A 24571-nucleotide genomic window follows, 5' to 3' on the forward strand; every position below is an offset into this window, starting at 1 on the left:
TATACTCTGTTTAAGTTAACGAGTTGAGTTTTCACTAAGAACTAGCACCACATCCTTGCTTAGCCTCACGGTTACGGGCAGCCTGCACCCACTGTGGCCCTCTCTCCTCGCCCTGCCATCGCCCACTGTGCCAGCCAGCCTGGGAGCCTGGCATGGGTTCCTCTACTTACACATGTCTGCAAGCTCTGGGAGAGACACACGAAGCTTGTCTAAGATCCTGCTCCCTGTTCCTCCGCAGTCTGGTAGTTTGCTGGGCCGATAAGGCTCCGTAGCTTACCCAGAGGCAGATGCCAGACTCCCATACTGCACGCAGCCTCGCGGTGGCTCTCTTGGTTCTCACCTAGCTTAAGGGAAAAGGTATGCACCCCTCCCTCATCCTCAGGGAAGGGAAATGCTCACATTCTTTACTCCTAGGAATCCCCTTCAGAGACACCATCCTGTCCCTCCCCCTCTCCTCCTCTTCACTCCCCTCCCTCTTCTCACTAATGAATCTCTAGTGTTCTCTCCTGCACCCATCCGGAGTGGGGGTTGCGGACCACCTTGACCATCATGAGTGTGTTCCAAATAGAGATGGTCTGGCATCTCACTTTAGCAAGTGTGAGCTCTTATCACCTTTGTCCTTATCTTTAGGGCATCTGCAAAACTCTAGGACAACAGGAAAAGTCTCATTCCAGATCCTGTCTCACATATATTTTCTGTACATAGGGATTGTCAAACATATGTCATCCTGTAACCTGCTTGTTTATTTCCTATTACGTTACAGACAACTTTTCACGTTAATGAAAATAGCACATCCTCATCTATTTTTAAAAATCAGCCATTTTGTTTGAAGTATAATTTACAAACAGTAAAGCATATCTTCTTTTTTTTTTTTTTTTTTTTTTGAGATGGAGTTTCGCTCTTGTTGCCCAGGCTGGAGTGCAGTGGCATGATCTCGGCTCACTGCAACCTCCACCTCCCGGGTTCCAGCGATTCTCCTGCCTCAGCCTCCTGAATAGCTGGGATTACAGGCATGTGCCACCACGCCGGGCTAATTTTGTATTTTTAGTAGAGACGGCATTTCTTCGTGTTGGTCAGGCTGGTCTCAAACTCCCAACCTCAGATGATCTGCCTGCCTCGGCCTCCCGAAGTGCTGGGATTACAGGTGTGAGCCAGCACACCCAGCCGAATCCATCAGGGTCTTACACTTGATGCATAAATTTGACAGTGTGTACATTTTTTTTTCATTGACAAGCTGTTATTAAATCGACTTTTTACCTTATACTGATGGCTTCTCAGAGACAAGGTCATCACGTGCCGTACCACCATGTATACCAGCATCAAATGTAACACTACGGCAGTGCCTGAGGTGGTCAGTCATTTTGTCTTTATTTACACGTGGCAAAACTGGGCTCCGACTAAGAGATTGGCCCAGTTTTACAGCTGCCCAGTCTGGGACCATCTCCACACCCACCTCCCACATAGCCTGGGTTGCTTATTAAGAGAGCCCAAGCCGGTGTTTGGATCAGTTTGGGTCTTAGAGTGGTTTTATTATGTTTCCTGACGCTGAACGCAAGCCGTGATGAGAATATATCTGCCGTTTGCTTTGAATTGAAGGGAGATAAGAAAGGACCACTGAAGCTCTAGGAATAGACTCAGGGCTAGGAACTTCTGGAGGTGGAGAAGGATTTTGTGAGAGGAGACAAGCTGGGAATGGCAGTGGGTCCACAGGAGGGTCAGCAGAAGGAGAGGAGACTGGAACGAACTGAGGCCTGGAGGTGTTTGTAAAATTAAAGAGAACTTGATTGTGGTCCTTGAAGGAGGGACATGAAAGTAGAGGTGATTTCAGGTGGGACACTTACTTAGGCCAGTGATTCTCAGGTGGAAACACAGGTTCCTGATCTCCTTGCTCAGAATCTCTAGGATGGCCCAGGAATCTGCATTTTAAACATGCTCTTCAGGTGGTTCTCAGGCCTGCTGCAGCTGGAGCCACTGGCAGATACCATTGGCCTCAAGGCCAGAAAGCTAATGCTCTTTTATGACCCTTGCCACTGACCGGATACATGGTTCAAAGTAAGGCCAGGTTACTGCACCCCTGGGAAGATCCACAGCCTTTTTGATTGTGCGGCCCACACTGACCTCCTCCTGGCTTAATCTTGTCCCATCTTCACTGAGCCACTCAGCTGGCCTTCAGCACATATCATCTTCAGTCATTATTTACATCATACTGCCTTGGGCCCTCCATTCTAATGAGATTGAAAACTTGAGGCCGGGTGTGGTGGTTCATGCCTGGAATCCCAGCACTTTGGGAAGCCGAGGCAGGTGGATCACTTGCAGTCAGGAGTTTGAGACCAGCCTGTCCAACATGGTGAAACCCCGTCTCTACTAAAAACACAAAAATTAGCTGGGCCTGGTGGGCACCTGTAGTCCCAGCAACTCGGGAGGCTGAGGCAGGAGAATCACTTGAACCTGGGAGGCAGAGATTGCAGTGAGCTGAGATTGCACCACTGCACTCCAGCCTGGGCGTCAGAGCGAGGCTCTGTCTCAAAAACTAAAGGAAGGAAACTTGAGGGCAAGGGTTGCCTTAGACTGCTTTGCATCTTAGTGCCCAGCCCTGAGCTCTGCACTTTCTAGGATCTCTGTAAATGCCCATTACCTAAGGAGTCCTAACCAATAAAATGGCCATCAGTGATGTAGAGACCTTGGTTTGCTTTCCCTCCAGTTTCTACCCTTTTGGAAGAAATGATGTTGGTTAGAAGAAAGGAAGATCCTTCCGGCATCCCAGGAGATTTACGTAGAGTGTCATCACGTAGTAGCATCATGCAGGGGGACAGCTCCGAGTGGGGAGCCTTCCATGAAGACATGGGTTCTTCAGAGAGAGGTGTTAGTGAGTGGCACTTCCTCAACTCCTAGCTTAAAGCAGGCCCTACCTGGTGCCAAGGGGCGTTGTGCCACTGGTATTCAAATGAAGCACTGCCAACACTTTAACCCTCGTCATCATGCACAGACCTGTGATCTATGAGGGGAGACTGACTTCCCTGGGAATGAGGACAGGAAAGCACTACACCGGAGGGGCAAATCCAGGAAATCCTGGTGCCATCTTCCCAGAGTTTCTAGTACTATGTGGGGCACTAGCCTATATATTGATATACTAGTCATTAAAAGCGAATGACTCTTCCTAAAATTCTTCTCCTTTGCTAATGATTTTTATCTACTTGGTCAGGAACGCTATCAGATTTAAGCCTGCCATATTTGTACCCACTCTACTTGCCAGCTTATAAGTCCTGGAGTGTTGGGAGGGGAAGGACACACAAGGAAACCCAAGGTTTAATCTCAAGGTTATACTGTTGGTTTAGTTTAGGGGGTTAGGGTTTATGGCAAAAAAAAAAAAAAAAAGAAAGAAAAGAAAAGAAAATAGGGTCTCAGGGGGACTAGCTGTTGCTGAAACAATTCATAGAAATATTGTGACGGGAGCCGGGCGCAGTGGCTCAGGCCTGTCATCCCAGCACTTTAGGAGGCTGAGGTGGGCGGATCACTTGAGATCAGGAGTTGAAGACCAGCCTGGCCAACATGGTAAAGCCCCATCTCTACTAAAAATACAAAAATTAGCCAGGTATGGTGGCGAGCCCCTGTAGTCCCAACTACTCAGGAGGCTGAGGCAGGAGAATTGCTTGAACCCAGGAGGTGGAGGCTTCAGTGAGCCGAGATCGTGCCACAGCACTCCAGCCTGGGCAATACAGCAAGACTTGGTCTCAAAAAAAAAAAATTGATTAAAAAAAGAAGAAAAAGAAATATTGTGATGGGGATAGTTCCCAAACTGGCTACATATTTTCTTTTGTGTAAGGATATCTGTTACTATTTTTGCTTTTGCCATTGTCCTCCATTTTTCAGATTTTTACTACAGTGCTCTGTGGGGAAGAGGGTATAATTAAGCAAGTATTTGAACTTAAATAGTCCACAGCCACCCTTCAGAGCTTGTGATTAAGATTCTCCCCTCAAAAGGGAGCTTTCCTACTTTGCTGTGAAGTGTGAATTGTTAAAGCCCTTTAGAAAGCAATTTCATTTTAACTATTAAAATTTAAAATACATTCTCTTTAGCCCAGTAATGTCACTACTGGGAATCTATTCCATGCAAATGAAAATACCAGTATATAATGAAATGTGTACAAGAATGTTTCTAATAGCACTTTTCACGGTGGCCAAAAAAAAAAATCTAAAACCGTATCAATGGGGCAATTTTTAACTAAATTATGGATCATTCACACCATGGAATATATTATACAGCCACTAATAAAAGAATGAATTAGAGTTTTACTACCTGACTTGGGGGAGGGGGATTTCTGCAAGATATTGTCAAATGGAAAAAGCAAAAAGCAGATAAGTGTGAATAATATGTATTAAAAATATATAATGAACTATTTTTGTACATAATTATATAAGCACAAAGAAAAGTAAGGAAAGATAGGCCGGGTGCGGTGGCTCACGCCCATAATCCCAGCACTATAGGAGGCCGAGACAGGTGGATCACTTGAGGTCAGGAGTTAGAGACCAGCCTGGGCAACATGGTGAAACCCCATCTCTACTAAAAATACAAAAATTATCTGGACGTGGTAGCATGCCCCTGTGGTCCCAGCTACTCAGGAGGCTGAGGCAGGAGAATTGCTTGAACCTGAGAGGCGAAGGCTGCAGTGAGCCAAGATCACACCGCTGCACTCCAGCCTGGGTGACAGAGCAAGACTGTCTCAAAAAAAAAAAAAAAAAAAAAGATAAGGAAAGATACACACAGATTAACATTGGTATATGTTTTTGCATGCATATGTATATTAAGGGAGTACAACATGAGGCAGGTAATGTGGGGGAAGCAAGAAAAATAGAAAAACAGACTCCACTAAAACATGAATTTCATGATAATCAATTTGTATAAAGCTGTATATATGCATGTGTGTATATATCTGAAAAAGGAAATTAGAAAATATATAAATCTTCACTAACTGGAAGGGATGTCCATATATACTGCTGAGTGATAAAAGCAAATTGCAGGGTTGATTTTATTTTGTTCAACACAAACCCACAAATATCAGCCTATAAATAAGAGTATATGCTTGCTTAATTCTGAGCAAGGGTTTCTATGCCTGGGTATTGACATAGGGACCTCAAGAGAGGATGGAGCAAGGAAGGTGAAAGATTAAGGTGGAAGCTGCAGAGAGGTGTAACTTTTATGTATTAATATATATATAATACAAAGATATATATACCAATATATGTGATGTAAAATGTATTATTTTATGTGTTGCAGTAGACAATTGTCTATAATGTATGAGTGCTCTATTGCCACAATAATCTCATACAACAAACCACCCTAAAAACTTGGTGGGCTTAACAAAACAAGCCTTTCTTGGTGTTCTTTTTTTTTCATTTCTTTGAGATGGAGTCTCACTCTGTCACCCAGGCTGGAGTGCAGTAGTACGATATCAGCTCACTGCAACCTCTGCCTCCCAGGTTCAAGTGATTCTCCTGCCTCAGCCTCCTGAGTAGCTGGGACTACAGGCACTCACCACCATGCCCAGATAATTTTTGTATTTTTAGTAGAGATGGGGTTTCACCATGTTGGTCAGGCTGGTCTCAAACTCCTGACCTTAAGTGATCCGCCTGCCTCGGCCTCCCAAAGTGCTGGGATTACAGGCATGAGCCACCACACCCAGCCAAAACAAACCTTTAACAGGTGGCTGAAGCAAGGAAGGAGATTGTGCCTGCCAGCGTGAGGAATCATTAGTTAATCATTAGTTACAGAAGTGTACAGCTCTCAAAACACTCCTTGATAGTCTTTCACTATTCTCACTTCTTTGATGTAAATGTCTATCTATGCATCTGTCTCTACTACTACCCCATGAGTTTTTGAGTGCTGTGATCATGTCTCATTTATCTTGATAACCTCAATGTTTAGTATAGTTCCTGGAACATAGAAGATGCTAATAAGTGACTGAAGAATGAATTGAGAAACAAACCAAAAAGCCCTTTATTTAGATCATGAGTCTGTGGGTCAGTGATTTAGGCTAGGCACAGCTGGGTGGCTCTTCTGGTCTTGGCTGAGCCTCTCTCACACATGCCTGGAGGGCAGCTGTTGGCTGGCCTTAGTTGAGGTGACTGGGGCAATGACCATCCTCTAGCAGGCCAGCCTGAGTATGCTGTCATGATGATGGGAAAGGTGCAAGAGAGGGCAGGCCCAATCATGTGAGAGCTTTCATGTTTGCTTACAATCTATTTGGACAAAGCAAGTGGATTTGCTTGGTCAACCAAATGGCCAAGGCCAACCACCAGGTAAAAGGGTAATGAAAAATTACATGACAAACAGGGCATTGATACAATGCAGGTAAAAAATGGGATTTTTTTTACAATCTTACCATATGTAGTATGAAAAGTATTGAAGAAAGAGGACTTTTTCCCTCCATTTACCAAAGAATAGTTACTTGCCTGGTGCCATGTAGTATTCAATGGCAAAGTTAATTATATCCGGGTTCCTAACATATTTTAGTTAATAGCATGTAAAGCAAAAGATTAATTTGGAAATTTGCAAAGTGTTTGAAAGGTGGCATTTATACTTAAGATTTGCTTGATTGAAGGGAGGGTTAGAGATACTGGGACAGCCGCTGCAGCCCTAGCTCATTGTTGGTGGTTCTCAAAATCATAGATATTTTAGTTCTCCAGAAACTCTGCAGAATTCTGGAGGGAAAATGACATCAGGCTGGGGCTGAGGATTGCTTGCTGGGTGGTATTATTTTCAGCCTAGGCCATCCAGGGGCGAGGAGCCAGTGGATCCTTTGTCTCAGTGGGGTCACTTACAGAAGTGTTTGTTAGGGAAGCTCTAAAGTGGAAAAAAGATATTGAGGGGAAGGGAAGAATTACGATAATTGTCCTTTTGGCTTTCTGAAAAGAGTAACTGAGTAATGATGGATGGTTTGATTTTGTGTAATCTTGTTTTGTGTTTCCCATGCTGCATGAGACCAGTAGTAATTGACAGACTACATCACTAAGTAAGTGAAAAAGAGCAAACAATAGAAAGTTAAAGGGGTCCACAAGAGACCTCGGCTCACCTAGAGATGAAAGCCACTGTGGGCTCTCTGCCCATTCATTTAGCAGATTTGCAGCTAATAATTTTGCAATAGACTGGAGATTGGAGTGGGAGAATGCTCAGGTGTGTGATTGATTTTCTTCATTTTAGCTCCTTGTTAATGGAGTAAAATATTAGGGGGTCAAGGTAACAACAAGGAGGACCAGCATCTGTTGTACAGAAACCTTTCTCATCAAGCACAAGAAATACAACCTTCTCCTCCTGGGGGTGTGGAACATGATGTCCATGAAACATGCCAGAGCTCAGTGGCTTCCCCCTAGGAGCAGATTCTAAAGCAGGCTTTATGATGTTAGAACTGAACCTCACATGCATGCAATGCTATCTCCACGTAAAAGAACCCCAAGGTTTTGTGAGAGCACATGCTGCCAGCCACTCACCAACGTTTGGCCAGTCTTGTTTAGGGACCCAGAAAGCTTATCTCAGCTGAGCCTCAGAACCACATCAGAAGTGTCCAAACCTGGTCTAGCATACAATTAGTTACCTATGCCTTAGTCCCTCCCTGCTTCTTCCTTGCTAAGACAACCGAGATTATGTTTATGGAAACAATATGCCTATCCCCAAGGGATGAATCTTTTTTTTTTTTTGAGATGGAGTCTTGCTCTGTCACCCAGGCTGGAGTGCAGTGGCGTGATCTTGGCTCACTGCCACTGCAACCTCCACCTCCTGGTTTCAAGTGAGTCTCCTGTCTCAGCCTCCTGAGTAGCTGGGATTACAGGCGTGTGCCATCACGCCTGACTAATTTTTGTATTTTTAGTAGAGACGGGGTTTCACCATGTTGGCCAGGCTGGTCTCAAACTTCTAACCTCAGGTGATCTGCCCACCTCAGCCTCCCAAAGTGGTGGGATTACAGGCGTGAGCCACCGTGTCCCATCCCAAGGGATGAATCTTGACTGGACTAGGCTCACATAGCACCCCTAACCCCCTTGGCCAGCTGCCTATTGGCCCAGGCTCCTTTGCAGCCCTGTCCTAGCTCTGCCCAGGGAGACATCAGGAAATGTTGTCTGGAGAGCTTAGAAAGATGCCTCCTGAATAAAAGATCAAAGCCTTGTAAAGAGAAAGCCTTTGATTCTTTCTTCTTGTTTGGGAGTTGGTGTGAGGATGTGCAAGCTGGAGCTGTAGCAGCCATTCTGCAACCACAGGGAAACAAGCATAAGGAATCTATCACACACACAAGACAGGGGCATGGAAGGATGAGAAGAGCTTGGGTTCTCTGTACACTGAAAACTAGAAAACATTGTTGAAAGAAATTGTAGAATGCACAAATAAGTAGAACGATATCCTATGTTCATAGATTGGAATAATTCATATTATTGAAATGTCCATACTGCCCAAAGCAATCTATAGGTTCAATACAATTCCTATCAAAATTCCAATAGTGAGTTGGGTGCAGTGTCTTGAACCTGTAATCCAAGCTATTTGGGAGTCTTAGGCAGGAGAATTGCTTGAGCCCAGGGGTTCCAGACCAGCCTAGGCAACATAGCAAGACCCCCAACTCTAAAAAAAATTCAAAATTATCCAAGCATAATAGTGTGTGCCTGTTGTCCCAGCTACTCTGAAGGCTGAGGTAGAAGGATGACTTGAGCCCACGTGTTTCAGGCTACAGTGAGCTATGATTGTGCTGCTGTACTCCAGCCTTGATGATGGAGTGAGACTCTCTCTAAACAAACAAAAATTCCAATGGCACTTTTCACAGAAAAAAAAAAAAATTCCTAAAATTTGTATGGAACCACAAAAGACCCCAGATAGCTAAAGCAGTTTTGAGCAAGAAGAAAAAAGCCAGAGGCAGCACACTTTCTGATTTAAGCTATATTACAAAGCTATTGTAATCAAAACCACATGGTCCTGGCATAAAAACAGGCTGACCAATGGAACAGAACAAAGAGTCCAGAAATAAACCCATGCCTTTATGGTCAACTAATTGGACAAAAGTGCCAAAAATACACAATGGGAAAAGGATAGTCTCTTTAATAGAAAAACTGGGAAAACTGGATATTTACATTAAAAAATTAATCTGAACGCTTATCTTGCACCATACATAAAAATCCAAACCCCTAGAGGAAAACATGTGGCGAAAGCTGCTTGACATTGGTCTTGGCATTGATATTTTGGAGGCAAAACCTCAGGCAACAAAAGTAAAAATAAACAAGCAGGAATGACGTCAAATAAAAAAGTTTCTGCACATCAAAGGAAACAACAAAATGAAAAGGCAACCTACTGAATGGGAGGAAGTATGTTTTAGCAATATATCTGATAAGGAGTTATCAGATAAGGAGTTAAAATCCAATATATATAAGAAACCCATACAACTCAATATATAATATATAAGGAACCCATACAACTTAATATATAATATATAAGGAACCCATACAACTCAATATATAATATATAAGGAACCCATATAACTCAATATATAATATATAAGGAACCCATACAACTCAATAGCCCTGTTAAAAAAAAATGGGGCTGGGCATGGTGGCTCACGCCTGTAATCCCAGCACTTTGGGAGGCCCAGGTGGGCAGATCACCTGAGGTCAGGAGTTCAAGACAAGCCTGGCCAACATGGCGAAACCCCATCTCTACTAAAAATACAAAAATTAGCCAGGCCTGGTGGCACATGCCTGTAATCCCAGCTACCCGGGAGGCTGAGGCAGGAGAATTGCTGGAACCCGGGAGGCAGAGGCTGCAGTGAGCTGAGATGGCACCACTGCACTCCAACCTGGGTGACAGAACGAGACTCCATGTAAAAAAAAAAAAAAAAGGCAGTTGGGGGGGTGGTGGGGATGGCAAAGGTCCTGAATAAACATTTCTCCAAAGGAGACACACGAATGGCCAACAGGTTTATGAAAAGGTGCTTAATATCACCAATCATCAGGGGAGTGCAAATCCAAACCACAGTGAGATATCACCTCACACCTTTTAGGATGACTATTATAAAGTCAAAAGTCAAAAGATAACAAGTGTTGGCAAAGATGTGGAAAAAAGAGAACCTTGTGTATTGTGGTAGGAATGTAAATTGGTACAGCCAGTATGGAAAACAGTATGGATGCTCCTCAAAAAACTCAAAATAGAACTACCGTATAATCCAGCAATCCCACTGCTGAGTGGGATTTCCTTTCCTTTCAAAGGAAAGGAAATCACTATCTTGAAGAGATATCTGCACTCTTATATTTATTGCAGCACTATTCACAATGTCCAAGATTTGGAAGCAACCTAAGTGTCCATCAATAGACAAATATGTGTGTGTACACACACACACACACCCACAGACATACATATATATATATATATATATATATATATATATATATAGTGGAATATTATTCAGCCTTTAAAAAGAGCTCAATAATATTACCACTTGCAACAAGATGGATGTACCTTGAGAATATTATGCTAAGCCAGTCACAGAAAGACAAATACTGCACGATCTCACTTATAGTTAGAATTTTTTTTTTTTTTTAGATGGAGTCTCACTCTGTCACCCAGGCTGGAGTGCAGTGGCACGATCTCGGCTCACTGCATCCTCCACCTCCCGAGTTCAAGGAATTCTCCTGCCTCGGCCTCCTGAGTAGCTGGGATTACAGGCACCCACCATGCCCGGCTAATTTTTATATTTTTAGTAGAGATGGGGTTTCACCATGTTGGCCAGGCTGGTCTCGACCTCCTGACCTCAGGTAGTCCACCTGCCTGGGCCTCCCAAAGTGCTGGGATTACAGGCGTGAGCCACTGTGCCCAGCCTATATGTAGAATCTTTTTTTTAAAAAAAAAGTTGAACTCATAGTAACAAGAGAGTAGAGTGATAGTTACCAGGGGTTGCGGGGGGCAGGTGGTGAGGGAGAAGAGAAGATATGGTCAAAGGGTATAAATCTTCAGTTATAAAATGAATACATGCTGGAGACCTAATGTATTAGGTCTGTGACTAATAATGGTTAATAATAACCACCATAGTGACTAATAATGGTCAATAACAACATATTGTATGCTTAAATTTGCTAAGAGAGGAAATCTCCAGTATTCTCATTACTACCAAACAAAAAAGGTAATTATATGATGTGATCGGTATGTTAATTACCTTGATTGTGGTAATCATTTCACAATGTATACATATATCAAAACATTACAGTTTATGTCTCAAATATATACAATTTTATTTGTCAGTCATACCTCAGCTATGCGGGGGAAAAAAGAGCTTGGGTGCCACTTCTCCAGTTCTGGAATCATCTACCTCTAGTCCTTTTTTTTTTTTTTTTTAATTTAAGACAGTGCCTTGGTCTGTTGCCCACGCTGGAGTGCAGTGGCTCAATCATAGCTCACTGCAGCCTCAAACTCCCGGTCTCAAGCAATTCTCCCACTTGAACCTCCAGAGCAGCTGAGACTATAGGTGCAAGCCACCACACCCAGCTAATTTTTGTATTTTTAGTAGAGATGAGGTTTGCCATGTTGGCCAAGCTGGCCTCTTACTCCTGATATCAACTGATCCACCCACCTCGGCCTCCCAAAGTGCTGGGATAACAGGCATGATCCACCACACCTGGCCTGAAGTCTTCATTGCCTAAGTCACTGCTAGGTATACTGTTGTTTGCAAACAAAAGTATTTCTAACTGATACACCCTATCTCTGGTTCTTCAGCTTGGTCAGCATAGCTTCTGCTAATTCCAACACAGTAGCTTTGCAACCAGTTAACTTCATTTGCAAAATAGGGATAAAAATAACTACTTTACCTTGAGCAAACTTTCTGATTCAGTAGATCAGAGTGTGGTCGGTGGGTCAGCAGATCAGTATCCTCTGGGAATTTGTTAGAAATGTACATTTTCGAACACTCCAGACATACTAAATTAGAAATTTCATGGGCGGAGCCAGCAAGCTGGGTTTTAATAAGCCCTTTAGGTGATTATTCTGGTACATGAGAACGTTTGAGAACCACTGATACAGAGGGTCAAGTGGAATGGCTGCATGTCAGAAACACCTGGGAAACTTAAACAGCTTCTCAAACTTCACCTGCAGAGTTCTGATTTAGCATTTCTGCAGTGCACCTATGAGTTTCTGTTTCCCCAAAGATCCCCAGGTGATTCAGAGTAAAACCAGGCATGGGAAATGCTGAAATGGGTATGAAAGCAGGTCATGTGTGCCATGGGGCTGTCACTCAAGTAAGAGGTGATGAACAGACCTGGGGTCCTCTGGGGACAAGTGAGTTGAATTCTGCCTTTTTTTAGGGGACTGACTACTTGATCTTAGCAGCCTTTTTCAGCCCTAACATTCCAAGGATATTAGCTTAGGAAGGTTGAACTTGGCAGATCTCGCTGGAACACATATATGGGTAAATACCTAGACTCATGACCAACAAGTGGAAGAGACTGGAATTTGACTAAAGTCTTAAAAGCAGCCTTCCCACCCACCCAATAAATCCCAAACAGGTTTTATCTTCCACTTTTACCAGGTTTATGAAACAGCAGGTTGGCACTTCGGATGTTCATTTTTAGAGTGCTAGACTACGCCTGCTTCGTGCTAGGCTTGTGTTTTGAGGGTTATTTTGTTTGGGAAATATTATTTTTAAATAACAAACAGGCTCAGCGTTCCCATCGTCATAGGGAATTTTGCCTTCTAAAATGTGCTGCTTGTTAAGGATTAAAACCTCCAGCTGAAGCCACCTGCTTATTGTCCATCTAAATATGATTTTACCGTCTTTTCCTCCCTCATCTTTGCCCTTGTACCAGAGAGGCCAGTCGTTTCTTCCCCTCTCCCATATCTCCTTTCCAGGAAACTGCTGCCACTTTTTCAGGGAATCTGCTCCTCCGCTCAACCCATGCTGAGTGAATGAATGAATCCCTGGAGCTGCTTAAACAACCATAAGCACCTCATTGATCATTTTGGAAGATACCAAGATGCTAATTCATTATTTTGAAAACAAATAAAGGGGCGAAAGTTAAGCATTTTCCTTCTTTGCTTATATAAACCATACCTTAGGCTAATCCAATAACTGAGGAGGGAAAGTCTGTCTGAATAGAAGCTGACCAATGAAAAAGGGACAACAAAATTAAAATATCACCATTTTTGCAAACCTTAATGAATTAATTGATCTAGGAAGCAATTATCAATGGCTGTTAGTATCATAAAAAGAGGGACAAGAAGACAATATGTGTCTCCTACTGAAGTTATGGCACCACCTATGAAATCTTGCAAAAAAATTGAACCTGAATCTGATTAAAATCTATAAACTAATTAAAATGCATAGGAAACATAGGGGACAGAGAAACATGTTAGAAAACTGCTAAGGAGGCCAGGTGCATTGGCTCACACGTGTAATCCCAGCACTTTGGGAGGCTGAGGCAGGCGGATCACCTGAGTTAGGGGGTTCGAGACTAGCCTGGCCAACATGGAAAAGCCCCATCTCTACTAAAAATACAAAATTAGCCGGGCGTGGTGGTACATGCCTGTAATCCCAGCTACTCAGGAGGCTGAGGCAGGAGAATAACTTGAACCCGGGAGGTGGAGGTTGCAGTGAGCCAAGATCACACCATTGCACTCCATTCTGGGCAACAAGAGTGAAACTCCATCTCAAAACAAACAAATAAACAAAAAACAAAACAAAAAAACTGCTAAGGAAATATAATCACCATAATCCAGACTGTGGGAAACTTTGTCAGACAAATGACTCAGTTTTTCCAGTTAATTGCAAGGGAAAAAATGAGGTAGAGGAAGGGGAAACCTGTAGATTTAATGAGACCTAAGAGTCATATTAATCATAATGTGTGGCCTCTTTGGCTCCTGATTCAACAAACCTTAAAAAAATATATACAGGACAAATGGGGGAAATGTAAACAATGCCTGGATATTTAATGATATAAAGAAAATCCTGGCCAGGCATGGTGGCTCACTCTGGTGATTTCAGCACTTTGGGAGGCCAAGGCGGGAAGATTGCTTGAGCCTAGGAGTTCGAGACCAGCCTGGGCAACATACTGAGACCGCCTCTCTACAAAAAATACAAAAGTTAGCCGGGTGTGGTGGCTTGTGCTTTTCAGCTACTCTGGGGGCTGATGGTGGGGGGATCACTTTTAGCCCAGGAGTTCAAGGCTGTAGTGAGTTTCCATTGTATCACTGCACTCCAGTCTGGCCAACAGAGTGAGACCCTGTCAAAAAAAAAACAAACAAAAAAAACACCAGGTGCAGTGTCTCATGTCTGTAATTCCAGCACTTTGGGAGGCCGAGGCGGTTGGCTCACTTGAGGTTGGGAGTTTAAGACCAGCCTGGCCAACATGGTGAAACTCCGTCTCTACTAATAATATAAAAAAAATTAGCTGGGCATGGCGGCACACGCCTGTAATCCCAGCTACTTGGGAGGCTGAGGCAAAAGAATTGCTTGAACCGGGATGTAGGGGTTGCAGTGAGCCAAGATCGCGCCAGCGCACTCCAGCCTGGGTGACAGTGAAACTGTGTCTCAAAGAAGAGATTGTTGACTGGGGGATGATGATAGTTTTGTGATTACTTCTTTTAAAAGGAATCCTTCTCCTTGTTATCCTTAGAACTACATATTGAAATACAGGTGAATGAAACGGCATCTAGGATTTATTCCAAAACAGTCATGAGTGGTGGAGACAGGCAGGGATACAGAGAAAAGATTGCCCATGAGTTGATAACGTTGATGTTGGGTGGTGGGGAATTAGAGGTCCATGATACAATTCTCTACAATTGTATATACTTGAAATTTTCCTTCCTAAAAAGTTAAATTAAAAAAAATTTTTCATAATCTTCACTTCTTTTTTGTATATGTTTTATATTGGCTCTATTAATGTGGTAATTAATGTTTATTATTTATAAATATAGATTTGTGAATTTTTACTTGTTCTCCACTACTAGAAATGTGCAAAAAGTTTGGAGTTTTGTATTTTTTAAATTTGCCTGCGCAGAGAGACAGGAAGGTCCATGAAAGTAATGACCTTCCCATTATATCCCCCACAGGGCTAATACCTTGTGTAGCATGTAAAATACTAATTTGGGGCTAGGCATGGTGTCTCATGCCTGTAATCCCAGCACTTTGTGAGGCTGAGGTGGGTGGATTACCTGAGATCAGGAGTTCGAGACCAACCTGGCCAACATGGTGAAACCTAAAAACACAAAAATTAGCCAGGTGTGGTGGCAGGTACCTGTAATCCCAGCTACTTGGGAGGCTGAGGCAGGAGAATTGCATGAACCCAGGAGGCGGAGGTTGCAGTGAGCTGAGATCACGCCTCTGCTCACTGCTCTCTAGCCTGGGCAACAAGAGCGAAACTCTGTCTCAAACAAACAAACAAACCTCATTTGGAAATACAACTTGTTGTTAAAACACCATTCTGGAAAAAAGGCTTGCTCACCTGGCTTCCCATTTATGGATATCTCAATTCTGACTTCATTGTCAGTTGGGTTTAGACATTCTATGTGATCAATCTTAGTCTCAGAAGACTTTATTAACTTGAGGTTTTATAAAGAGAACATAAAAAGATTGATACTGATTAAATCTGTTATGGAATTTTATAAGACTTAGTATAAAATGGATATGAAATCCCAAATACTATAGAGGACAGTTCTGTTTTTCATGCTTAGACCCTCCTTACTAAGGAATACTAAGGGAAGGTGAAGCCCTTGGTAAGATGTGGTTACAAAACATCTGTCCATTTCTCCTTGGTGTTGGCTCTGAGCCTTTGTCCCTTGCTTCTATTGCCCCACAAACATCTGGTGTGGATATGATTGGTGGCTTCCTCCTTGGCTGCCCTTCTGCTTTTAGAGAGCTCTCTGTCTCTGTTAATTCCAGTTGCTCTAAGTTCAGACTTTCCCAGGATTTCCTTAAGTTTCTTTAACTTGAGCACTCTCTTTTCTTAATTACACATTGCTTAAAGGAACTTCCTCGCTCCTTTAAGAACCTGGGTTCTGAGTTATTTTGTCTGCATATCTTCTGCTGGGTTGCCCTGTCTCCCAGAAGACTTCTAGATGGTACTGTAGCACTGGTTGATAGAAAAGTATATGCTGTTTACCAATCCAATTTTTTTTTTTTTGAGATGGAGTCTCGCTCTGTCGCCTAGGCTGGAGTGCAGTGGCGCGATCTCGGCTCACTGCAGGCTCCACCTCTTGGGTTCCAGCAATTCTCCTGCCTCAGCCTCCTGAGTAGCTGGGACTACAGGCGTCTGCCCCCATGCCTGGCTAATATTTTTGTATTTTCAGTAGAGACAGGGCTTCACCGTGTTAGCCAGGATGGTCTTGATCTCCTGACCTCATGATCCGCCCACCTCAGCCTCCCAAAGTCCTGGGATTACAGGCGTGAACCACCGCGCCTGGCCTACCAATCCAGTCTTTAAGAGGAAATACTATATTCAGCCATCTAAATGTGTTGGAATATACTCAGGTTCAACAGACTATGCCCTTTTAATTTATAAAAAAATAATTATTATGGGCGGGGCACAGTGGCTCATGCCTGTAATCCCAGCACTTTGGGAGGCCGAGGCGGGCGGATCACTTGAGGTCAGGAGGTCAAGACCAGCCTGGCCAACATGGTGAAACCCCATCTCTATTAAAAACACAAAAATTAGCCCAGGTGGTGGCGCATGCCTGTAGTCCCAGCTACTCAGGAGACTGAGGCATGAGTATCACTTTAACCCAGGAGGTGGAGGTTGCAGTGAGCCAAAATTGTGCCACTGCACTCCAGCCTGGGAGATAGAGTGAGACTCTGTCTCTCAAATAATAATAATAGTAATTATTATTATTATTATTACTGGCCAGGCACAGTGGCTCACACCTGTAATCCCAGCACTTTGGGAGGCTGAGGTAGGTTGATCACTTGAGCTCAGGAGTTTGAGACCAGCCTGGGCAACATAGCAAAACCCCGACTCTACCAAAAGTCCAAAAAATTAGCTGAGTGTGGTAGTACGTGCCTGTAATCCCAGCTGAGGCTTAGGTGGAGGGTCACTTGAGCCCAGGAGGTCAAGGCTGCAGTGAGCCAAGATTGCACCACTGTGCTCCAGCCTGGGTGACGGAGTGAGACCCTGTCTAAACATAAATAAATAAATCAGGCCGGGCGCGGTGGCTCACGCCTGTAATCCCAGCACTTTGGGAGGCTGAGGTGGGCGGATCACCTGAGGTTAGTAATTCGAGACCAGCCTGACCAACATGGAGAAACCCCGTCTCTACTAAAAATACAAAAACATTAGCTGGACGTGGTGGTGCATCCCTGTAACCCCAGCTACTTTGGGAGGCTGAGGCAGGAGAATCGCTTTAACCCAGGAGGCGAGGTTGCAGTGAGCTGATATCATGCCATTGCCCTGCAGCCTGGGTGACAAGAGTGAAACTCCATCTAAAAAAATAAATAAATAAAATAAATAATAATAATGAAATCCAACACTTATATAGTACTTACTAAGTGTCAGGCGCTATGCTAGTGTCTTACAGGCATGACCTCATGTAGTTAGTTCTGTTATTATCCCCATTTTTCAGGTGGGGAAACTGAGGATGGGGGTGTAAGTAGCTCACTCCAGGTCACAGAGCTAGTAAGTGGGAGTGAGGCTCTGACTGTGGCAGCCCAGCTCCAGGGTCTATTCTTTCTCTCCGCTCTCGGAATGAGCTGAGAGGAGAAGAAAAGAAAAGCCTGCACGAAAAGACAGAACTACCGGAAGGGAAAGGGAAGTGGGAGAAAAAATACGTGGAAAACATTTGAGATTTTTTAGACAAACCTTATTTTGAAGCCTCTCAAAGCTGCAGTATAAAGGGATGCTGTTTTGGGGAGCACAGCAGTTTAGTGGGAAGAACTGTGGATGAGAAGTCAGAGAACCTGGGCGCTAACCTGGCTCTTCTACCATCTCTGTGACACAAAAAAGTCATTTTGTCACTCTGGCCTTGTTTCCTCATCTAAAAAAAGAGAAACTATGCTTATTATTACTCTTCCATAGGGTAATTGTAAGAATCTATTCAACATTACTTTGAAGAAAAGTGCTAGATGGAAGAAAGTTCTAAGGACTCCCATTTTTAGATGAGCTTAGGAGGACTTTGGTTTGGCATCTGAAGGTAATAAGTTCCTATTTTTGTTTTCAGGGCACTATATTTGTATGTGTCTTGTAGAACCCACGCTTGGAAATGCTGACAGCAGGCTTCAGGACAGCTGAGCCCCACTAAACACCAAGAAAACCCATGGCTGTGGCTCCATCTTTCAACATGACCAATCCACAGTAAGTAATGCTGGGATCTGCTCTCTGGATCCAGAACTGTGGCTATAAATCTCCCAGAAGATGAAGATCTTCTAATTTAGGCAGCCACTACGTACATTTCCTTTAGCAGGAGGCCACAGAAAATGGAGAAACCTTTCAAAAGCAAGACTCAAGACAAGATTAGGAAGCGCTGAAGGTGAATTAACAAAATGGGAATCACAAGGAAATTTAGAAATCTGAGAGGGTTTCTAAAACCAGGCTTTATGAAACCCAGGGCAGAATTCTTAAGGGAGAATTGCTTTCATTTCCCAAAACCTGAGATGCCATATGAACCAATCACTTAATCTTACCAAGCACCTGCAAGGTGGTCACTTATTTTGTGTTTTGCCATTGGTTGGTATGAATACTAAGATGAAAACAGCACTCGTTCTATTACACCACACTGTCCTGGCCTATCTAGATATGGGCCTGACTGCTCTGTCATCTGGAGTATGAATCTGTTATCTATTGACACAGTAATGCTGTGTAACAACCAACCATAGAACCTTAGTAGAATACAACAAAAAATGTTTATTGCTCACATGTCTGGGGTACTCAGCTAGACAGCTCCTCTGATCTTGGCTGGGATGACTTTTAAATGTGGGTCATAGCTGGCTGTCAGCTGATCTAGAGGAGGCTGGACTCTGCTCCACGTCTCTCATCCTCCAGTAGGCTAGGCTGCTCACCCTCTCATGGGTGATGTTGGAGGTACAAGAGCACAGGCAGAAATTCACAGAGCCTTTTCATGCCTCTGCTGGTGTCTAACCTGGCTCTTCTACCATCTAACATCTCGTTGGCAAAAACGAGTCACATGGCTGAATGCTGAATCAAGGGTTAGGAAAATACACTCTTCCTTTTGATGGAAGGAGCTATGAAGTTATATGCCAAAGGGCATAGGCTCAAGGAGAGGTAAAGAATAGAACCATTAATACATTTTGTCTACCATACCGTTCTTTGTATCTAAGGAAAGGGTGTAGGCTAAATATAGCCTATACACTGTGGGACCTTCGCTTCACCAGAGGAGGCCTTGTCTCTCTGCTGAGGTGACCACCACATGGCCAGAGATTGTGCCGGGCCGCTGGGACCACTGATGGAAGGGGAACGTGAGGCAGAAACGTTGGAAAGCCAGAAATAGTTTGTTCGCACTTCTTAGAGCCATATCCTGTTAATTTCTCTCCATGAACACCTTATTGATCAGAAAGTTCTCTTTGTTTAGTTCAGTGATCCATAGTTTCCTTGAGTAGTCCAGAAGAAAAGAGAACAAATTCAACCCAGCATCTGCTTTTTGGGAACCATCTGGGGGAGCTGGGATTCCCCCCATAAACACCCACACTTTTATATCAATTGTTGAGAAACATTGAAACCTCACATTCTGTTTCGTTTAAAGATCTTGAGTCATTTTGTAAATGTCAAGCAATGATGAGTACTATTATCTGTGCTTGACAGGTAGCAAAAAGCAAAGGTTTAACTAAGGCCTACAAATGAGAATTGGGCATTAGAAATTACTTGGTGAATTCAGGTGGTCTAGGCAGCCAGTCTGTGGCATTCAAATAAAAATCTCACTTTCTCCTTAGTTATCGGATAATCCAAGCAAAAGAGAAGTAGGTATATTAATCTCTGAACTTCCGGGATAACTGCAGCTGTGGGTTTTTTTTTTTTTTTCTTTTGAGACAGAGTTTCACTCTTGTTGCCCAGGCTGGAGTGCAATGGCCCAATCTCAGCTCACTGCAACCTCCATCTCCCGGGTTCAAGCGATTCTCCTGCCTCAGCCTCCCAAGTAGCTGGGATTACAGGCATGCACCACCACATCCGGCTAATTTTGTGTATTTTTAGTAGAGACGGTTTCACCATGCTGGTCAGGCTGGTCTTGAACGCCTAACCTCAGGTGATCCACCTGCCTTGGCCTCCCAAAGTGTTGGGATTACAGGCGTGAGCCACCATGCCCAGCCTGCAGCTGTGTATTATTGGTTAGATTTCAATGGTTGTTGGAAAAGTTTAGAATTTAGAGCTCCCACACAAGTATAGGGACTTGTCACTCTGGAGCTCCTCCGATCTTCTCCATATGTCTGTCACCTATGTCAGATCATAGTGAGAAGGAACAGCCCTTAGGAATATTCTATTTTACCTCCTCGTGTTCTGATTGGAGAAACTGAGGTTCAGGAGGAGCCCTGCAGAAGTTGGCATTCAAACCAGCACCAGAGCCCAAGAGCAGTTTACAGCAGACAGGACTGCCATCTCAGTATTAAAACTGGGCCCTCATTACCCTGGGCACTGACCCTCAATGTTCCCTCCAATATTTAAATTTTACTCCTTGCCATTATACAATTGTTCCTTTCTAACTCTCATTGTTTGGACAGAGGCACAAGACTGAGCCCCTCAGATTCTACAGGATGAGATAGGGTCAAGGACATATTGGATGGACCAAAGATGGTGCCCCAGGAAGCTAAGGGAAAGTTTTCTAGTCCAGCATCTCTGGACAGGGTTGCTGTGGGTGTGTGGGCAGGACAGTTTTTAGTCGTTATTGACACATTGCAGGATGTGTAGTGTCCCCAGCCCTACTTAAATGTCAGTAATGACCACCCGTGGTCATGGTGGCAACCAAAAATGCCTCCACAAATTGCCAAATATCCCCTGGTAGATTGGGAGGTGGTACTGCCTTGGCTGAGATGCCCAGGAATGCCACTGGAGTGGTTAGTTATTGGCAGTGCCCAATCTCAGTGAGCTGAGATTGCACCATTGCAGTGCCCAAGGTGAGCCTGACAGTAAGATAGGAAGAGACCCACAAGCCCTCAGACATTGGATCAAGTGACTGCCATCCCCTATTCCCAACCTTAAGAAGAGACATATGGTAGGACCAGTTCAAATAGGAAGGGAGTGGCTACCAGGGACAGCTGGAGCCTCCTGTCCTCACCACCCCAAGGCCCACTAGGTCTCTACAAGTCTCCATGCAGGCTCCTCAATCACCACAGTACATCCGGTTGTGAACAGAAACCTGTTTTCTCTATTGTGGAATAGAGAATAGAAACATTTCAAAACACCTTTACAAAGAAACTCAGGAGACAACTTAAAAGAATATCTTACTCCCATATAGAGTCCAGTGACCCAGAGTCCTGAAAGTCTAAGCCATAGTTTTGCGGGCTGGCAGTTATCCTCCCCTTCATGAAGGACTCTGCCCCACTAAAGCTCATATTTCCAGGTCTGAGCACTTCCTCTTCCCATTCTCCCACTTTTCCCCAACCATTGAAAGAGATGGGACTGTTAGGGCCTCAGTCCAGTCCTCGGGTCCGCGGGTGGCCAGCAGGGAAGAGGGGCAACCTTAAGCTTCCTCAGCCCTCCACTGGCATAGCAGCATTCTCCCTCCTTTCCTTGAGGAATGGAAGAATTTTTTGGCCCGTGAAGATAACTCTTTCCCATTGTTCCTCCTCTCCAACCCAGGCCTGCCATAGAAGGAGGAATTTCTGAAGTTGAGATCATCTCCCAACAAGTAGACGAAGAAACCAAGAGCATTGCTCCTGTGCAGCTGGTGAACTTTGCCTATCGGGACTTGCCCCTGGCTGCTGTCGATCTCTCCACGGCGGGCTCGCAGCTCCTGTCAAATCTGGACGAAGATTACCAAAGAGAAGGGTAGGTGCTGGGACCATTGAGCTAGCTAAGAAGTCCCTGGGTTAGGCTAGGTGCGGTGGCTCACGCCTGTAATCCCAGCACTTTGGGAGGCAGAGGCGGGCAGATCACCTGAGGTCAGGAGTTCGAGACCAGCCTGGCCAACACGGTAAAACCCTGTCTCTACTAAAAATACAAAAATTAGCCGAGCGTGGTGGCGCAGCCCTGTAATCTCAGCTATTCAGGAGGCTGAGGCAGGAGAATTGCTTGAACCCAAGAGGCGGAGGTTGCAGTGAGCTGAGATTGCACCATTGCACTCTAGCCTGGGCGACAAGAGTAAAACTCTGTCTCAAAAAAAAAAAAAAAAAAAAAAAATTCCCTGGGTTTCTATGGATATCTTTCAAGAAGCAGCAGCCAAGATGAGAGATGCTAACTAGTGAGACAGCAGAGGTTCACAGCAGACCACTCAGGCCCTTTTCCTACTCACGCATTACTTCCTCAGAAAAAGGCACTGGGCACAGACAATACCTGCCAGACGACCTCTTAGGTGACCTCTTAGGAGAATCATAAAATTTATTTTAGGACCGAGGCACTCCTTAATGACCCATCCAATCCCCTCTATGTACACTTGGGAAGAAGGAGACCCACAGTGATTAGGGACTTGCCCAAGGTCACAGAGCCCATAAGGGATGGACTTGAGCTGCACTTTCCCTTTATAAAGCAGACTGTCACTAGGAAGCGACCAGGAAGAATGTACCCTACATGCAGGAACATGCTTAGGATGTAAGGGAATCTAGAGAATTCGGCTAGGAGCTCTGCAGACATTAGGGCACTCCCTTTCCAGGGAAGGCATGTGGATTATGTGGGTCCACAATTCAAAACGGTGGTCCTTACCTCCTCCTGCTTAGCTTGTCAATCAGCTTGGATGCCTTCGTTTCCCAGTTCACTTCTCATTAGCGTGGTCTGTCTTACAAACATACTTCCTGAAGGTGAGTGGTAGAGGGCAAGAGCTAGGTGGGGCAGGGGAGACACACCAGTTTGATGTCCTTGATTTCATGGGGCTTGGTGGTGTAGCTGAAGGCCAAAGAGGGGTAGGAACAGGTCCTAGGGTCACACAGCAGATCAGACTTCCGACTCTGACAAGGGCTTTCCCTAGCTTCACCCTGGCAGGACCTTAGGAGCCAGTTCTGGACTTTTCTTTCCTGGGTGCCAGTAAACACTTTGGAACATGCTGGCTGCTTTGAATATAAAAATGAAGGGTTGTCAGGTATTTTAGAAGCAAAGGAGAAGCCTTAGCTAAAGCTAAATTTGCAGAGCTTGGATTCCCTGGGCTTGTTTCTGGAAGGAGCTTCCCACTTCCTGAGATAAACCGCCTAACAATGGTGAAACCACACACCTTTCTTTGCAGAAACTACACCCCAGTGGCTTTCTCTGAAAATATAATTTTTCCAAGTATTATGCATATTGTCATCAGGACACTGGACAAAAAAGGATAGGCAAGCAGGTCGGAGGCAGCTAAGGGACACCTGCAGTGGCAGCGCTGTCCTGAGCTCTGTCAGGTCCTTACCATCTTGAAGGCGGGGCTGAAACCTGAGGCCCCTGGGCCAGGGCCAGCTTCGTGCACATGTGACCTGTGCGGTAGCGCAGAGCCCCGTACTTAGAAGGGTCCCAAAACTTGGCTAAATGCTCTGCCGCTGCTGTCTTGAAATTCTTAAGGAGCCCCACATTTTCACTGGGCTCTGCAAATGATGTAGCTGGTGGGTCCTTCTCTGAGCACCCAGCAAGTCACTGCGTCACTGCTCTCTGGTGGTCAAAAGCAGTAGTGCAGCCTTCTAACATGCCCTAGCTATTTCGGAGAATTCATTTCCTGCCCCCGGCCTGAGCCTGTGTTAGGCCCTTTTCACGTGAAGAGTAGGATGGTATGGAGAAAAGTGGGGAAACCTTCAGGGATTCTGCTTCGGAGCAAAGCAGTGTCCACATGTGCCCCCTGTGCGTGTTACGGCACCGCGGGTGGACCTTGCTATGGGTGTTCCCCCACCAGGTGTACCACCCTGTGATGTACCCCTTTCAGGGGTCCTGTGCTGTGGTGTACCCCTTTCCAGGTATCCCCTGTGTATCACTCCCTAGCCTGAACCCCAAGGCTGGCAGAGGCTTTGCCTTATCATTCAATTTGCCTCTAAATTGGGCCTTTGCAAGGTTCCTTCCCAAACAAACGAATCCAAATGAAGCGCCTGCAAGGCAGAGAGGCCTTTGATTTGATTTGAATCTCCAGGTGTGCCCAGGAAAGCTGTTCCCGTTGGGTAAATAGGAAGCAGCCCGAGGAAGGGATCTGCCTCGCTGCTGGAGCTCTCAGCTGGGGGCGCCGATTGGCAGCCAGAGGGCTTCCTGGAGGAAGGAAGCGCAGGCACAGGACCGGAGCCAGGGGAAACTGAAGCAAAGCAAAAACACACTGCGAGGGAGGAACGGCCTCTCTCCGCGAGGCTTCTTGGCTCTTGCTGCATTTCCTGGGGTTTTCCCAAAATGTCCAACCCGGCCCTTTCTGGGGCAATGGAAAACAAAAGGAAGAGTCCTCATTTACAGCTCTGAGCTTGGTTTCAGTCTTGTTCAAGATGCCTTTTCCTACGAAGGCCAGTGTTATGTATAGGAATGAACCTTTTCTGTA

The 24571-nt window shown here is 44.7% G+C and overlaps 1 protein-coding gene across 2 annotated transcripts in view; it reads left to right on the forward strand.

Annotated features, from left to right (window-relative positions):
- TMEM266 (transmembrane protein 266) overlaps positions 1 to 24571 on the forward strand; it is a 145355-nt gene that overhangs the window by 56230 nt on the left and 64554 nt on the right. The window contains exons 2-3 of one of the 2 annotated variants that reach the window (XM_001146305.7): positions 18158 to 18291; positions 21745 to 21933. In XM_001146305.7, the coding sequence (XP_001146305.4) occupies positions 18254 to 18291; positions 21745 to 21933 (227 nt within the window). In that variant the 5' untranslated portion in view covers positions 18158 to 18253. The remainder of the gene's footprint in view (positions 1 to 18157; positions 18292 to 21744; positions 21934 to 24571) is intronic. The other variant, XM_009429597.5, reaches the window with a different exon arrangement.

The sequence above is a fragment of the Pan troglodytes genome, chromosome 16, assembly GCF_028858775.2.
Source record: "Pan troglodytes isolate AG18354 chromosome 16, NHGRI_mPanTro3-v2.0_pri, whole genome shotgun sequence".
In the NCBI taxonomy this organism is placed as follows: domain Eukaryota; kingdom Metazoa; phylum Chordata; class Mammalia; order Primates; family Hominidae; genus Pan; species Pan troglodytes.